The 18,122-nt window shown below is 40.8% G+C and overlaps 1 protein-coding gene and 1 non-coding gene across 3 annotated transcripts in view; one reads left to right on the forward strand and one right to left on the reverse strand.

The window, feature by feature from the left end:
- AUH (AU RNA binding methylglutaconyl-CoA hydratase) overlaps positions 1–18,122 on the forward strand; it is a 159,627-nt gene that overhangs the window by 11,162 nt on the left and 130,343 nt on the right. For both annotated transcript variants that reach the window (XM_049769573.1, XM_049769574.1), the window contains exons 2-3: positions 4,778–4,845; positions 4,954–5,041. In XM_049769573.1, coding sequence (XP_049625530.1) covers positions 4,778–4,845; positions 4,954–5,041 — 156 coding nt within the window. The remainder of the gene's footprint in view (positions 1–4,777; positions 4,846–4,953; positions 5,042–18,122) is intronic.
- LOC126004809 (U6 spliceosomal RNA) lies at positions 7,203–7,306 on the reverse strand. Its single transcript, XR_007494058.1, has one exon. It is a non-coding gene; the product is annotated as a U6 spliceosomal RNA (small nuclear RNA).

An 18,122-nucleotide genomic window follows, 5' to 3' on the forward strand; every position in this document is an offset into this window, starting at 1 on the left:
GAGTACTATGAGATAGTGAGGCAAATGTCTTATCCCTACACTATCCATCGAGCTATCCTGATGTGTCTGTCAAAAAGCAATGAGAGGACTAATACCAGGCTATAAGAATCTTTAGCACTTGAAAGTTTCAGCATTTCTACATCAGGGTGACCTTGTTTTGACTAGGTTCTGTGAGACTAATCCAGGCTAACTCAGTTCTCAAGAAGTCTGAATTGTGAAAGAATGGAATAGTGACAAGACAGAAAATGACAGACTCTGCTGAATACAACTCAAGGTTTTTTTTTTTTTTGGTTTTTGGGCCACACCCGGCAGTGCTCAGGGGTGACTCCTGGCTGTCTGCTCAGAAATAGCTCCTGGCAGGCACGGGGGACCATATGGGACACCGGGATTCGAACCAACCACCTCTGGTCCTGGATCGGCTGCTTGCAAGGCAAACGCCACTGTGCTATCTCTCTGGGCCCACAACTCAAGTTTTATTCAGTTAGGGGGTATCAGTATCCTATGGAGACAGCTGATGGTGCTTGTGATTTATTTAAATGACAGCTGATTTCCAACTTTCTGAGGTGGAAGTACCCAGTCCTGAAGCCTGGAGGATGTGAGCCAGCCGTCTATTGTTACCCATGAGAGAAGTGCTTGTCTTCATGACAGCAGTTGTTGTAGTAACATGGTGAGCATGTATTGAGGAAATGCTTCTCTACATTATCTAAGTGTCTGTATGTAAGAAATGATGCTATTTTAATGCCTCATGTTGCAAGCTTTACCTTTGTTGGTTCTATGGAGCATTTTCTTCCTTCCTTCCTTCCTTCCTTCCTTCCTTCCTTCCTTCCTTCCTTCCTTCCTTCCTTCCTTCCTTCCTTCCTTCCTTCCTTCCTTCCTTCCTTCCTTCCTTCCTTCCTTCCTTCCTTCCTTCCTTCCTTCCTTCCTCCCTCCCTCCCTCCCTCCCTCTCTCCCTCCCTCCCTTCCTTCCTTCCTTCCTTCCTTCCGTTTTTGGCTCACACCCAGCAGTGCTCAGGGACTACTCCTTGCTCTACGCTCAGAAATCACTCGGGGAACCATATGGGAGGGATGCCGGGATTTGAACCACCATCCTTCTGCATGCAAGGCAAATGCCTTATCTCCATGCTATCTCTCCGGCCCCTATGGAGAATTTTCTGCTAACAGGTAGAAACAAGGGATAGAGAGACTGAGTAGTTTGCTTGAGGTTATATGGCCATAGCTTATAAGTGGCAGATATATGCCTTTCAGTCTTAATTCAGTCACTCTAACTCATTCTAATATTTCCCTCTTGAGTAGCTCTTAATTTCTTTTACTTCCTTTTATATCTGTGTCAGCTGTCTCAGTCAGACCTTTTTTTCTCTTGATTGATCTGCAGTGTGTTGGTTCTCTGCTCCTGTGGTCTGATCTCTAAATCTAGGCATATAGGTGTGGTAGCCCCCTGCATTTATATGTATTTATACCTGATAGATATCCTCACTGTTTATTTTATTTTATTTTGCTTTTTTGCTTTTGGGCCATACTCAGCAGTGCTCTGGGCTTACTCCTGACTGTGCTGAGTAATCACTTTTGGTAGGCTCAGGGGACCCTATGGGGTGTTGGAGACTGAACCCAACTCAGTTATGTGCAAGGGAAGTGCCCTACTTGCTGTACTCGGACCCCAACTACTGATTGATTGATTGATTTTGGGTCACATCCAGTGGTGCTCAGGGGTTGCTCATGGCTCTGTACTTAGATATCAGTCCTGGCAGGCTCAGGGGGGACTGTAGCAATGTAGAGTGGTCATTCAGTCAGTGTGGAGTTACCTTAACAATTATTAGCTGAAGGTAATTCCATATTTTGCCACCCACCCCAGCTTCTTGCATGCGGCTGACCCAGGACGGACTGTAGTTTGATTCCTCGGCATCCCATATGGTCCCCCAAGCCGGGAGTGATTTCTGAGCACATAGCCAGGAGTAACCTCTGAGCATCACCAGGTGTGGCACCCCCCAAAACCAAAAAAGAATAAAAATACTATATCATTTGGCTAGTTGTGGGATTCCATGAGTTACTAAGCTTAAAACACTTAGGACTGCATATGCTTGATCTCTTATCAGTGGCAGCTGTTGTCATTAGTTTTGATGACAAGGTCATCATTCATCTGTTCAATGCAGAACATGCTCTAGATTCCAGTTCTCTTTCATGATTTTCTCCATACTGAGGTCATTTGGATTTTATTTTTTTTTTTGCATCACACCTGACTGTACTGTGTGCTCAGGGATCACTCTTGACAGGGGCTCAGGGGTCCATATTGTGGTGCAGGTGATTGAACCAAGGTTGACTGTGTAAGGTGAGAGCCCTACCCACTGCACTCACCCCCCCCCCCTTTTTTTTTGTTTTTGGGCCACATTGGTGTCTTTCAAAACTTACTCCTGGCTTCTGCACAGGAATTACCCTGGCAGGCTTGGGGGACCATATGGGATGCCAGGAATCGAATCCAGGTTGGCCCACATGCAGCACTCAGGACCCTACATTTGGAATTCTTAAAAGTATTCTACTCAGAACTGTAGTTCATATTTGTACATTCTTAAAGAAATGGATATGCAGGCTTTCCCATAGAAAAGGCATGTGTACTTTTAATTGTCTTCTGTTTAACCTTTCAAGTAAGGACCTTACCCAGCCTTAACCCCTGTTGGAGATAGGCATTTGTGGTGTATAAATACTATTTGGTCCACCCCAGGAGAGGAGTTTGAGTACAGGAGAATTAGGATTTTAAATAGCAAATAAAGGTCTTTGAACTCAAAATATTTTTGAGATAAAGAATATTAAAATGGTGAGCCGGAGAGATAGCATGGAGGTAAGGCATTTGCCTTACATGCAGAAAGTTAGTGGTTCTAATCCTGGCATCCCATGTGGTCCTCTGAGCCTGCTAGGAGCGATTTCTGAGCAGAGAGCCAGGAGTAACCCCTGAGCACTGCCGGGTGTGACCCAAAAACAAAAACAAACAAAGAAAAGGAATATTAAAATGGTGAATTTTGTGCACAATTTTTTTTTTTTTTTTTAGGAAAGCAGTTTGACTGCATTAGTTGGAATGGGAAGGAATGGGAGACTGATTGAGAGGATGTTCTTTGATAAAATCAGGAAAGATAGGGAAAGTGAATTTAGGGGAGGATGTAAATGTTTTTTTTTTTTTTTTTTGTGGTTTTTGGGTCACACCCGGCAGTGCTCAGGGGTTATTCCTGGCTCCAGGCTCAGAAATTGCTCCTGGCAGGCACGAGGGACCATATGGGGCGCCGGGATTCGAACCAATGACCTCCTGCATGAAAGGCAAATGCCTTACCTCCATGCTATCTCTCCGGCCCGGATGTAAATGTTTTTGTAGAATGGATTGCATGATAACTTCTTTCATCTTTGGGGAAACTGTGGGCAGACACCTGGAGAGAAAGGTGGGATGGGAATGTGGAAAACTGGTAGCACAGAAAGATTCAGTGCAGTACAAGCACCTGGTAAAGTAGGGAAACTGAAGGTCCTGTAAGAAAAACTTGCTTTTGGGGTCCGAGTGATAGCAGAGTGGGTAGGGCGTTTGCCTTGCATTCGGCCGACCTGAGTTTGATCCCTGACATTCAGTATGGTCCCCCAAGCCTGCCAGGAGTAATTTCTGAGTGCAGAGCCAGGATTTCTGAGCGCTGCTAGGTAGAACCCAAACAAAACAAAACAAAACAAAACAAAGCAAAACAAAAACTTGCTTCAGAATGAGGCCTTGTTTGCCGTTCTGTGTATTTTGCAATGGCTGTGAAGCCACATTTGAATTAGTGTTCTCTGGTTAAAAATTTCTGCTAACACCTGTGGTCTTCCTTCTAATTAGTATGATTTAAGGAGGTAAATTATTCAGCTCTGGCAGAATGATTTGATGTTGCTTTGAATAGCTGAGCTGCAGAGGTCACAATGTATGTAGATCTCTAAAACAGCATTTGTGGAGCTGGAGCGATAGCACAGTGGGTTTGGTTCTATCTCGACATCCCATATTGTCCCCTGAGTACCGCCTGGAGTAATTTCTGAGTGCAGAACCAGGAGTAAACTCCTGAGCACCACCATGTTTGGTCCCCGAAAAACAAAAAACAAACGATAAAATAGCATTGTCAGCAAGAGTGCTTATATGGCCTTGTGTGGGCCCCAGGATAGGTGATGAAAATTGTATCCTGGGGGCCACTACAAGCCAAATTTTAGGACAGGGAATCACAGGGAGAAAATGAAGGTAGATGGGTTTAGGATTAGAAAAAGACTGAGAAGGGCCCGGAGAGAGAGCACAGCGGGGCGGGGCGTTTGTCTTGCAAGCAGCCGATCCAGGACCTAAGGTGATTGGTTCGAATCCCAGTGTCCCATATGGTCCCCTGTGCCTGCCAGGAGCTATTTCTGATCAGACAGCCATGAGTAACCCCTGAGCACCGCCGGGTGTGGCCCAAAACCAAAAACCAAAAACCAAAAAAAAAAAAAAAAAAAGACTGAGAAGAAAAAGGCTGAAAACTGAAGAAAAAACTGGATTGTTTTCATAAACCTGTTATGATAGGTTCTTAAAAGAAGGCTGCTCAGAGTTGAAGGTTAAACCTGGAATAAAGATTAAAGTCTTACAATGAATGTTTGTCAAGGGTGTGTGTGTGTGTGTGTGTGTGTGTGTGTGTGTGTGTGTGTGTGTGTGTGTACGCATGTATGTATTTTGGAGCACATGTAGATATGTATGTTGGGGAGAGTGTAAAGTAATATTGCACTAACTCAAGTGCTTGTGCTTTTTCCCTTCCTTAACTAGGAATTGTGGTGCTTGGAATAAACAGAGCTTATGCCAAAAATTCTATCAGTAAAAATCTTATGAAAATGGTGAGTATAGAGATAAAACCATTTGCTTCTAATATTAAGAGATAATGTTGACATCAGTCTGAAAATTGCTTTTTCCCTTTTTCTCTTTATTCTGCCTGTTGCATTTAGCTGTCAAAAGCAGTAGATGCTTTAAAATCTGATAAGAAAGTCCGAACTATAATCGTCAGGAGTGAAGTCCCAGGGATATTCTGTGCTGGTATGTAAATGCATTTTGTTATGAAACAACCATAGTCTAATTTTTTCTGATTACTAATCCCTTTCTTTGTCAGTATTTTGTGGTTTGCATGGGATACCTTAAATTTTGTCCAAGGAAAAAATGAATAATTTGTATTTTTCAACATGTGACTTGTATTGGAAGTTGTAAGGATGATTTAAGTCCATAAAATACTTGTTTGTAGTATGTGAATAATACTTATTCAAAGTTTTTTGATGGTTGGTGATTGGATTTTTAACTTGGTATCTATGATAGCAAGATATCTACAGTTGTTCATCTGTACTTTATTAGCAAAATTAAAGATTTAGTTGACCATATTTTATTTAATTTTTTATAAGTATTTTCAAGCCGTGAGATCAGCTTATTTTTCTCTTGAAAAAAAATAAGCTAAATAATGCTGTTTGTTGCTATGCTGGATCATCAGTCATTTACTAAGAAGCAGGTGAAGGTGGAAGTGGATACATACCACTTTGTTTAGTAATAAAGGCAGCATAATCCCCTCCAAGGTAGTCGTGCATTTGTGGGAACTGCATGAATACTACACTCTGGGGTTTTGAGTTTTTCAGAACATTGTTTCTTACAGAGAGCAGTGCTATCCTCTAGGGGTGCTGGAATAGCCTGTGTGCTGCTTAAAAGGGTTTTGCCTTTTTTTTGGGGGGGGTCTCCCAAGTAGGTCCAGTGGTCCCCTCCTTGCAGTCTGCCAACTCAGCTAGCCAGTCATTTTAAGGGCCTAAGAATTTGAGGCTACTCGATTCCTGGGGTGCCGGGGATTACCTGGGCCATTCTGGAAGACTCAGGACCACATGGTGCTGGGGAATGAACCAGGCTGCGTATGACAGACTGGGCCCTAATCCTTGTACTGTATATTTGGTCCTGGTTATATATTTAACTATAATTCTGTAGTGGTTGGTAAAATTCTTTTTATTTTACCTATGTTTTTGTTGCTCATTTATTTTGCTTCCCACAACATTCAATAGTCCTTGAAGAACCTTAAATGCTTTAGCACAGATTATTGTTCTCTTTCGTAGTTTGCCTTTTAAAAAAATATTAACTAGGGGCTGGAGAGATAGCATGGAGGTAGGGTGTTTGCCTTGCATGCAGAAGGATGGTGGTTCAAATACCAGCATCCCATATAGTCCCCCAAGCCTGCCAGGAGTGATGTCAGAACGTAGAGCCAGGAGGAACACCTGAGTGCAGCCAGGTGTGACCCAAAAACTAAAAAAAAAAAAAAAAAAAAATTAAATGAATTTGGGGCCAGAGTGGTAGTGTAGCGGTAGGGCTTTTGCCTTGCACGTGGCTGACCTAAGACAGATCAGACTGCGGTTTGATCACTGATGTCTCTTATGGCTCCCCCAAGCCAGGAGCAATTTATGAGTGCATAACCAGGAGTAACTACCCCACAGCGTCACTGGGTGTGGCCCAAAAACAAACAAACAGAATTAACTAATTAGTTTATATGCCATTTAAACAAGATCGTTCATAATACAGTTAGGTTTTTCAATTTTCTTTTTCTACAGTTTTCATGAAAGTTGTTCACGATTGACTTTCAGTCAAACAATGCCCAACACCCTTCTTTCAGCAGTGCACATTTCCCACCACCAATGATCCCAGTTTCTCTCCCACCTTCCTCCCTGTATGCCTCTGTGTCAGTGTAGCCTTCTTGGAGACCTATTAAATAGTATATCAAGTATGAAGTGCTTTTTTTATTTTTAACGGGGTGGCGGGATAATTTAGGATAGGGATCCATTGCTAGGGGTTTGGGCTTACCCTCAGGGTGTGCTGGCACCTCTCCTGCCAGTGCTTGGGGAGACCTCCTGTATATATCAGGGTACAGTCTTGCTGATACTAGTTTGGCCATCTGCCAGACCCCTCCTCAGCTCACCATCCAATTTTATTTTTACAAGGTCAGTGCATGTGTTTATAGTATTTTGTTTGAAGAGCTAATCAGATCTGTTTGCTTTATGTGCCTTTAAACTTTTACATGATCAGCATAATTGTCTCCTTTATTAAGGCATTGTTAATGTATTTTGTAAAGAGAATGCATTGTAGAAGCATTGGAACAAGTAATTTCTTTAGTAACTCTTCTGTAGTTATTCTTTTGACTGCCTCTGAAAGTTTTTCTTTTTTTCTTGTTCTTTTTTTAAAAAATATGGAACACTTCACAGATTTCATACTTCTGCAGGAGCCGTGCTAATCATCTCTGTATCATTCCAATTTTAGCATATGTACTGCCAAGGAAGCGAGCACGGAAAGTTTTTCTTACATATTTTGAAAATAGGCAGTGTAGATCTATATTTTTATATAGATACTAAATATAATTTAAAATATATTAAATATTAAATACTAGATGAAATCAAGTTAAAGCTAGTTTAATTTATCAGAGACTATATTCATGTAAAATTGCAAAATGGTAATCAAGTCTCATTTGATTTTTATGGAAGAATATAGTCATTCCATCATTAGAATTTTAATTCCTGTTAGGAAGAAGTAATACTTAAAAAAACAAATTTTCAAAAACTCACTGTATTCATTTGTTGAGTTTAATTATTTTAGTCTCCCAGCCCCTTAAATCATTCCTATTTTTTCTTTATTTTTCCTAGAAAATTTTTCTTTTCTGTGTATTTGTATTCCAGTGGCACCTTGTTTATGTTCATAAACTTAAGCTTTCTAAGTGGTCTTTCTTCATATATCTTGAGTGAGGGAACTTCTTTGTCTTTTTATATTTTTTTTATATTCTTAAAACACAGCAGATACTAAAATTCAGTATAAAATATGTCATCCTTTATAAAATTAGTCAACCTTTAATTCCATGTTTAAGTATGGAGAGTTTTCTCTGAATGGCCTTACACCATTCTTTTATTCATTATTATTGTATGACTCTAATTGCTTCAGTTTTTCTACCCCACCCCCAACTTACACATTATCTTATAGGGTCCCCTGTGGACCACCAGAATTGATTCCAGAGTATAGGTTACTCAGGAGTAACCCCTGAGTATTACCAGTTGTGGCCAAAAACAAAAACAAAAACAAACCATCTTCTTCCTGATATTATTCTACCTTAGACTTAAATTTATTGTTTTATTTAATTTTAGCTCCATAAAATAAAATTATCTGTGTATACTTTTTCTTCTTTTTCTTTTCTTTCTTTTTTTGTTTTTGGCTTTTGGGTCACACCTGGCAGCGCTCAGGGCTTACTTCTGGCTCTATGCTCAGAAATCGCACCTGGCAGGCTCGGGACCATATGGGATGTCTGGATTAGAACCATCGTCCTTTTGCATGCAAGGCAAACACACTACCTCCATGCTATTTCTCCAGCCCCAAAGTCAAAATTATTATTATTTTGGTTTTTGGGTCACACCTGGCAGCATTCAGGGGTTACTCCTTCTCTATGCTCAGAAATCGCTCCTGGCAGGCTCAGGGGAACATATGGGATTCCAACCACTGTTCTGCATCTTAAGGCAAACGCCCTGCTGCAGTGCTATCTCTCCAGCCCATCTTCTTTTTCTTTTGCAGTGTCCAAAATCAAAGCCCAGATCTCAAATATTGAGCTGGAAGTTGAGTAATTACTGACTTCCCATGTAGTTATGTTTTTCCCCTTTTAAATTTTTATTATTATTATTATTATTATTATTATTATTATCTTCCTTACATTTAGTTTGGTTACATGTGCTTCCTTTAGATGTAAATGAAAATGTTTAGTGTGTAATATTTTTATTTGTAAAGGTTTTAATGTGATTTAACTTTTATAATATTTTATTTAAGCATCATGATTACAAACGTATTTGTAGTTGGATTTCAGTTCTCAAGTACAACCTTCTCACCTCCAATGCCCCCCATCTCATTCCTCCCCCACTCCCTGCCTATATTCCAGACAGACATTCAATTTCTCTCGCTCACTACGATTGTCATGATTGTTGTTAGTGTAGTTATTTCTCAACAGAGAAAGAGAGGTTAGAAAGGTCCCTTCAGGCCTCATCTCTTTTGACTCTGGGTATTATTACAAAATGTCTTTTATTTTTCTTAAAACCCATGGATGAGTGAGACTATCCTGTGTGCATCTGTTGTCCTCTGACTTACATCACTTAGCATAATAGTTTCCATGTCCATCTATATAGGAACATTTCATGACTTCATTTTTTTTCTGGTGGCTGCATAGTATTCCATTGTGTATATGTACCACAGTGTCTTGAGCCACTCCTCTGTTATTGAGCATCTGGGATGTTTCCAGATTCTGGCTATTGTAAATAGTACTGCAATGAATATATTATATTTTCTGATTTTCTGGCATATAAGATGACTGGGCATATAAGACAACTCCCCCTCCTCACTTCTACAGGGTTTGGGCTATATTCGCCGTATAAGACTACCTCTCTTATAGAAATTAAAAACATAAGAGGAAAAAAGAGTAGAACCCTCATAGATTAACAGTATATGTTTAATAAATCTAGACTTTGGAATGCCAACAGTCATTTTACATTTGTCATTTGTAGTGAGTGACTGTGATTTTTTTAATTGTGATCTACACTGAGAGCAGGGAGAGGGGCCTCCTCCAAGAGCATCTGGCTTGGATAAAGTGATTATTAGGATAGCTAGAGGGAGACAGTGCGCACTCTGTGTCCCATAAAAACTGAACAGAGGACTGAGCACCAGAAAACTGCATACCTGGCAGTTGGATGAGATGCGGCATTCTGTAACTCAGCTCCTCTGTGTGCCCTGAAAGATGAATCAGGACAAGCAGAGGACTGGGTGATGATGCCTGGCAGCTGGATGGGATGTGGTGTTAAGAGGAGGGCAGACCACTGGTGCCTGAATCTGGAGTAAATTTCAGCATACCATATACTGGCATATAAGACAACTCCCGACTTTTAAGAAGTTTTTCATGCGTTAAAAAGTCATCTTATATGCTGGAAAATATAGTAGGTGTGCAGAAGGCATTTTTGAATTGTATTTTTGTGTTCTTAGGGTATAGCCCTACGAGTGGTATAACTGAATGATGTGTTAGCTCAATTTCCAGTTTTTTGAGGAATCTTATGTTTTTGTTAAGTTTATCAAAGACTTCTATTTTCATCTGTTTAGATTCTTTGAGCAATTTTTCCATTTTCTGATAATTTGCTTTAAGGTTCTTTTCCAATCTCTTCTGTTGTATGCAGTTGTTTTGCATCTCACCTTACAGCTTGCTGATTCTGTCTTACTCCGTTGGAGAGATTTTCTGTTGAGGCTTTCATTTCACCTACCGAGTTTTTCAGTCCTGTTTTTTCAGTTTGGAGTTTTTTATTTCTATCTTTGCGGTCTATTCAGCTTGATCTTTGCTTTCTTTGAGTTCTACAAATACCCTCCATATTTCTACTCTAAACTCTTTATCTGGGAGGCTACCTAGGTGGTTGGTACTTTTCGAGTCATTAGAGCTGCCATCTTCATTCTCTATGCATGATGTTGTCTAGCATTGCTTCCCCATTGACATGCTTGTAGCATGGATTTTACTATGTGTTGTGGGGTTCATGGGGTAGACGAGGTGTGTGGCCACAAAGTGAAGCAGAGCAGACACACTCCACTTGCTTCACCCTTCGTGGTGGAGTCAGTCAGCCTACTTTGTGCAGAGGCCTGAAGAGATTATGTCTGTTGGGCCTTTCTTGGTTTGTGCTGGGCCCTGAAGAGATGATGTCTGCTGGGGCCTTTCTTTGCTGCTTCACGCAGAAAAGCAGGAAACCAGGCTTTGTGTGCCCAAACATATGGCAAGAATCAGCCTCCACCCTTCTTGTGTGGAGTCAGCCTACAGTGTGCAGAGCCCTGAAGAGATTATGTTCGCTGGGGCCTTTTTTGGCTTGTCATCTTTTATTTTTCTTAAACCCCACAGATGAGTGAGACTATTCTGTGTCTGTCTCTCTCCCTCTGACTTATTTCATTCAGAATAATAGTTTCCATGTCCATCCGTGAATAGGAAACTTTCATGACTTCATTTTTCCTGACATTTGCATAGTATTCCATTGTGTATATATACCACAGTTTCTTTAGCCACTCATCTGTTGCTGGGCATCTGGGTTGTTTCTAGATTCTGGCTATTGTATACAATGCTACAATGAATATAGGTGTGCAGAAGGCATTTTTGTATTGTGTTTTTGTGTTCCTAGGAATATCCCTATGAGAGGTATATAGCTGGATCATCTGGAAGCTCAATTTCCAGTTTTTTGAAGAATCTCTATATTGTTTTCCATAAAGGCTGGACTAGATAGCATTCCCACCAGCAGTGAATGAGAGTTCCTTTTCCCCCACATCATTGCCAGCACTAATTGTTCTTGTTTTTTGTGATGTGTGCCAGTCTTTGTGGTGTGAGATGGTACCTCATTGTTGTTTTCATTTGCATCTCCCTGATGATTAGTGATGTGGAGCATTTTTTATGTGCTTTTGGTCATTTGTATTTCTTTTTTGAGGAAGTACATTTAAAATTTTAAAGCAAACTTCATTTTTTTTAAAAGTAGTGTGTCAAAATGAATGAAATAATGTGCAAAAAAGTATACAGAAAGACAAGTCTCATAGTTACTCTCCACCTTTTGCTTCAGTCTTAGTTTGCAGCCTCTAGTATTTTATTAGATGTCCATTGATATTTATTGTGTCCAAATGTACTTAGGGTACAAGCAGCTATTTCAAGTGACACATGTGATGATGGCTTTGTAGTGCGTCACATATCATACAACATTTCATGCTTATTATGACTAGCTGTGTTGCTGGGTCTGCAGAAAAGAATATAAGTTATGAATGACATCTCCTTTTCTCCACTTTTAAACTGTCATAGCATTTAGTTATATGAACAAGAATACAAGACAGTATATGGCACGTGCGTCCTTTTGAAAAATGTCTTGATGACCTGGAGTACAGTGAGTAGGACACAAACTGTAACTTTACAGAAACTATTCCTTATAATGTTGACTTGCTAGGTAGGTGTTTTATGTTTGTTTGTTTATTTTTTTAAACATGTCATTTCTGGTTGAAGTGAGCTCTCCATTTTTAAAAGATATTATGCATTTCTGGGTAGAAGTTATGATGCTCATATCACATGCCTCTGCTCTGGATTTGATCCTGGCATTTGGTCTCATGAGCACTGCCTGAGAGACTCCTGAAACAGAAATAAATCCTGAGCATTGCTGGGTGTGTTCTAATCCTCAAGGAATACACCCTTCTCTATTTTTTTTTTTTTTTTTTTTGGTTTTTGGGCCACACCCGGCGTTGCTCAGGGGTTACTCCTGGCTGTCTGCTCAGAAATAGCTCCTGGCAGGCACGGGGGACCATATGGGACACCGGGATTTGAACCAACCACCTTTGGTCCTGGATCGGCTGCTTACAAGGCAAACACCGCTGTGGTATCTCTCCGGGTCCCCTTCTCTATTTTTCTAATGCACGCATACACATAATAATTGGTTGCATGAAGAAATACAATGACAAAATCTCACTCTTTTGATAGCAGTGTATTTAGTGGACTCTTCTGTTGCTGACTACAACAATATCTAGACACAAGGTTGATTTTTTTTTTTTGATACAATTTTGTGATAGTTTTTTTTTTTTTTTTTTTGGTTTTTTTGGGCCACACCCGGTAACGCTCAGGGGTTACTCCTGGCTATGCGCTCAGAAGTCGCTCCTGGCTTGGGGGACCATATGGGACGCCGGGGGATCGAACCGTGGTCCGTCTCCTAGGCTAGCGCAGGTAAGGCAGGCACCTTACCTCCAGCGCCACCGCCCGGCCCCTGTGATAGTTTTTTTTTAGGTCACACCCGACAGCCCTCAGGGGTTATTCCTGGCAGGCTCAGAGGACCAATATGGAATGCCGGGATTCGACCACTGTCCTGTCCTGAATTGGCTGCATGCAAGGCAAACTCCTTACCACTGTGCTATCTCTTCAAGCCCTGGTGGTAGTTTTTCTTGCATGACTAAGGATACACTGGGAATCCCTGTTGTGTACTCTTGCTTATAAATTGTAACACAGTTTCTGGGTTCATGGCTTGCCTGTACTTCCCTTAAAGTACTGAAACAAACCTCTTTGATAGTCAAAGTTTTTTTTATCGAAGTACAGACCATAGAGATGATATAAGGGATAATTCTGAATGTGTGTTGCCTTCTGTGTTTATCCTAGAAAATTTTCACTTAGAAATTTTATCTTGGACTTGAGAGACAGGTACTTACTTGGCTTGGAAGTGATTTATTCCCTGCTCTAAATAAAGTTCCCTCATCATCACTGAGAGCACAGAACAAAGAGTTGGAGGAAAACTTGACAATTGAGATTTTAAAAACTATTTAGATAGAGGCCGGAAGGATAGCATGGAGGTAGGGCGTTTGCCTTGCATGCAGAAGGACGGTGGTTCGAATCCCGGCATCTCATATGGTCCCCTGAGCCTGCTAGGAGCGATTTTTGAGTGTAGAGCCAGGAGTAACCCTTGAGCGCTGCTGGGTGTGACCTAGAAACCAAAAACCACACCCCCCCCAAACCCCAAAAAACAAAAAAACTTTTTAGATAATCCAGGGCCAGAGACAATACACAGCAGGTAGGTTGTATGCTATGCATGTGGTCGGCCCAGGTTTGATCCCCAGCAACCCATATGGTCCCTAAGCCTGCCAGGAGTCATTTTTGAATGCAGAGCCCGGAATAACTCCTGAGTGCTGCCAGGTGTGGCTCTCCCTCCCAAAATTTAGGTTATCAACTTGAATATATAGCCAATGGTTGAAATTATGCAAAAGTTCTGTGTCTGGTGTGAGCATTATTATTAACCTTTAGTCAGGTAGTTATTTCATTCCTTTATTGGTATGATACTAAGTTGCAAAATAATATATTGCATCACACTCTAGATGAAATTTTATGAGAAATGACAGGACTTTTTTCTTTTGAAATTCCTGAAATAGATTATAAACAGTTCTTGGTAATTTATCTCTATACTTAGAACCCTAAAATGGAGTGCTTCATTGAATTATACTAGTATGGACTTTTAAAAAAAGTAGAGGTGGTTTTGCTTCTGCTTTTGCTAGTCACTTGTGTTCCAACAAAAAATATCTCACTACGGTTATTCAGCATGTTACTGAGCATTGTGTGCTTTAGTAGGTCCATGTATTACAGATATACGTGGGCCTCTGACTGATGTTATTTATTCAGTCTTACCCTTAGAGAGCTGATGTGTAAAGGGAGACAGATAGCCACAAATTTGCCTTGGCTTAGAATAGGATTCTTGGATAGAGTAGTTTGAAATGGAATGACTTGGAAAAGTACATTGAGATACAAATGAATGACTTAACAGTGAGGAGTTTTGACTACATTTTTTTTCTTTTTGGTTTTTGGGTCACACTTGCCTGTCTCAGGGATCCATCCTGAAGTTGGGGTTGGGGATAGGGATAGATTGGGGATATGGAGTGCCAGGGATAGACTTGGGGTCAATTGTGTGCAAGGCAAGCAACTTCCCCACCGTACTGTCTAAACTCACTTTTTTTTAAATGTTTTTGGCTCACACCTGGCAGTGTTCAGAGTTTACTCCTGGTTTACTCTGCTCTCAGGAATTAATTATTTTCGGTGGTGTTGGTGGGTTGTATGGGATTCTGAAGCTCCAACTTGGGGCTGGTGCATGCAAGGCAAGTACCTTACCCCTTGTACTGTCTTTCCAGCCCCAGCAGACCTCAATTTTGACTAATGAATAAGTAGTGACTCAGCTGTGCTGTAGTATTTGCTTTTCACTTACAAAGCTCTCTTACATCGTCCCCTGCTGCGGGTGTGTCCCAGCCTCTTCAGAACACTGCCCTTTAAACCTTTTATAAGTAGAATCCTATTCCATGAAGCCTCTGGGACTCGCTGTTTTCACCTAAGACCTTGAGGTTCACCCATGTTGAATGTCTCAGTAGAATGATTTTATTGAGTGTCTTTTATTATTTAGCTAAGAAATCAAAGAAATCATATTACATGTTGAATTGTGAAGGTGCAATTTGTAAAGAGAGCCATTTGTTTTATTTGTTTGTTAGGAATACGACTTTTACGAAGAATCACATACTCTCTTGGCTAAATCCTCTGGCATGGAATTCCTGGGTTTCCTCATAATTGTGTTTGGTTTTGTGCAAAACTGCCTGCAGTTTTCTTGAGGAGCTGGAGCTGCTTTTTTCCTCCAACACCGGGGAGAGAACGGACTCTTTTGGCCAAGGGTTTTTCATCCTATCTTTTGTCTGTTTATTAGTGTCTAATTGAGTGACCAAGCTCTCTATAGTCTTGATAAAAAGGCCTTTATCTATTTGAGTGTTTTGCAACTGTTTTCTCTGTCTCTGTGGAGTGCCTCTTTTGGAGTTTCTGTGCTGGAATTTCCTGAGTGATAAGAGTTACTTTTGTATGCTAATGAAATGATCAAGGCTGGGCCCTTACATAGCTTTCTGATGTGGGCTCATTTCTGGGAAAAAAAAAAAAATCAAGATGCTGTTAGAGGTTTTAACTTGGAGCTCCCAGCCTCCAGGGAACAGATGTTGTGGGAGACAGAGATTGAGTATCCCCCATCATTGATCTAATCAAGTGTGCCTACATAATGAAAGCCCCATAAAAACCCATACACCATATAGAGTGGGCCTCAGGGATTTCCCAAGTTGGAAATGTTGAATTATCTTAGGGCTTTGCTAAAAATAATAAATAAATAAATAAATAATTTAGCCATATCTTCTGTGTCCTGCTCAGGTACTTTATTCTGTTCACTGAATTACTGTGAATAAGCTTGGGTATATATGACTATATTCCTAAATCTTTCCTGTTTTTAGTGCTAGTGTAACTAATGTTCCTGGATTCATACTCCCAGTATTTAGTTGTTAGTATAGGGTAACAAAGTTACCCCATTGATTTTCTTTCCTGTCTTCTTGTTTAACTGAGGCTTTAGGTCTTGGAATCTTGTTTTGTTAGATTCCTTGGGGTTTTTCTGTGCAATCAGACCATCTAGTAGGGTATTATTTCTTCCTTCCCAATGTGTGCTGTATTTAATCTTAATCTTAGATCCTCAACTAGAGGAATGAATGAAAGTGACTGGAACGACCATCTTTGGCTATTTCCAGCCTTCAAGGGTCACATTTAGACTTTTGCTGTGAAGGATGATGTGAGGGACCAGGGAGTGAGCTGAGTTTTTCTCACATCTCTTTCTTAAATTGTGTGTTTGTCATTATGGCAAAGTAGGTCCCTGTGTTCCTCTGTTCTCTGGCACATCCTCCTGTTTTAGTCTCCTTTGCACACTTGATCATTCCTGCCCTTGGATTCTTGTTGTTTGATATCAGTCTGCTTCTCCTCTGAAGTTGCTTATTCACCAGAATTGGAAACCCTGTCATAATAATCTCTGGCCCCTTTAAGGCACTCTTTAGCAATTAGCTGCAGGGCAGAGGACTTACAGGATTGTAAAGGCATAAACATAGCAGCTTCTCATGGCAAGAAAAATGTGTCCTTAGATGGTGGAACTGGGTAGGTGAACAGTATGGTTCAGAAGAATGACTTGTTTCAGTGTGGTTTTCCCTGTCCTACCCTGTATGAAACATATCATTCTAAACTGCAAGCATGTTTGTAGGGATCAGGCCTGCCTCTGGGTAGGATGGGGGGGGGGGTGAGCAGGGAATTTGCCTTTCCAGAGGATAGGCCATTCTAGGCCTGCCCTAGTGGGCCCAGGATGCCAGAAGAGGTCCTCTGAGAGAGGAAAGTGAGTACAGTGCAGCCCCATTGTATATTCCACACAGAGTCTGCCTGCAGTTAGATGGCCAAAGTTGGAAAAAGGAGAAAAATCTAAAACCAACTGAATTTCTATTTATCTCCTTCTGGCAATTGATACTTACACCACAATTTGCTTTTCAAGGGATTTCTTTGGGAAGCAGAATTAATCGAGACTAGCCAAGGATTGGTAAATATTTCCAGTAAAGGACCAGACTTTTTAGGATGCATAGGCTTCTTCTTTGTGTGTATATATGTTTATTTTCTTTTAAATTTAAACATCATTTTACAGGCCATTTTCTTTACGGAAACAATCTAGACTGCCAGACTGCCTAGTAGCTGGCAGGGTGCTGTTCCTGGCACTAACTTCTTTCTTTGTTAGTTCTAGGCCATGCCCTGGTTCCTCACCAACAGTTGAGGATGCTCTAGTGTTTCCACAGGAAGATGCTAGAAATCTGAGGCCCACTTGTGTCTTTTCGTATCCCAGTCTCCAATCCTCTACTGGGACGTTTTGTAGTCATTCTCCAGAGAGTTTTGCAATTTACAATTGTAGATTCAGTTTTGCTTGCTGTTGGTGCCATTTTGGTGAGCACTAATTTGACAGCCATTAACAACCAGCATCACGTTGAAATTTAAGATGCCTAAAATCCAAGGGCTTGGAAACATAGTGTTATGGGTAGGATACTTGTCTTGCACACAACGACCTAAGTTTGATCCTGAGCACCCTGAGCCCACCAGGAGTGATCCTTGAGCACCAGGAGTAAGTCCTGAGCACTATTAGTTGTGGCCCACCCCCCCAAAAATTTCTTTTAGAGCCTGAGAGATAATACAATGGGTAAGTAAGCTATCTACCTTGCATGTAGCTGACCCAGCTTTCATCCTTGCATAATATAGGGTTTCCTAAGTCCCATTAAGAGCCCCGAGGACAGAGCCAGTAGTAAATACTGAGCTGAACATTGTTGGATGTGTCTCTCCCATTAAGAAAAAAATTTTTTAATTGAATTACCATAAGATACACTGTTACAAGGTTGTTAATGAATGAGTTTCAATCATACAACACCCAACACCTTTCACCAGTCACCAGTGCACCCCACACACATATTTAAATTTAGTAATTTTAGGGTTGGGGGAAGTAAAGTCTTAGAAATAAATAGTACTTGCACTTTTCTAAAATTAAAATAAAGCCAGGATTAAAGAAGTAATATAATTCACTTGTTTAAAAACAGATATAATAATGACGATTACATGCTCACTTGTTCTCCTTTGCTAGCCTTAGTTTTCCATCCGGTTTTGTTTTCTCCAGATTTAGATGAAGATGAAGGGACCAGGCAGCCCTTCCTGGCAGCTTTTGTTATGTTGTGTTCCAGCAGGCAGTTT

This window comes from Suncus etruscus, chromosome 3 (genome assembly GCF_024139225.1).
Source record: "Suncus etruscus isolate mSunEtr1 chromosome 3, mSunEtr1.pri.cur, whole genome shotgun sequence".
Taxonomy (NCBI): domain Eukaryota; kingdom Metazoa; phylum Chordata; class Mammalia; order Eulipotyphla; family Soricidae; genus Suncus; species Suncus etruscus.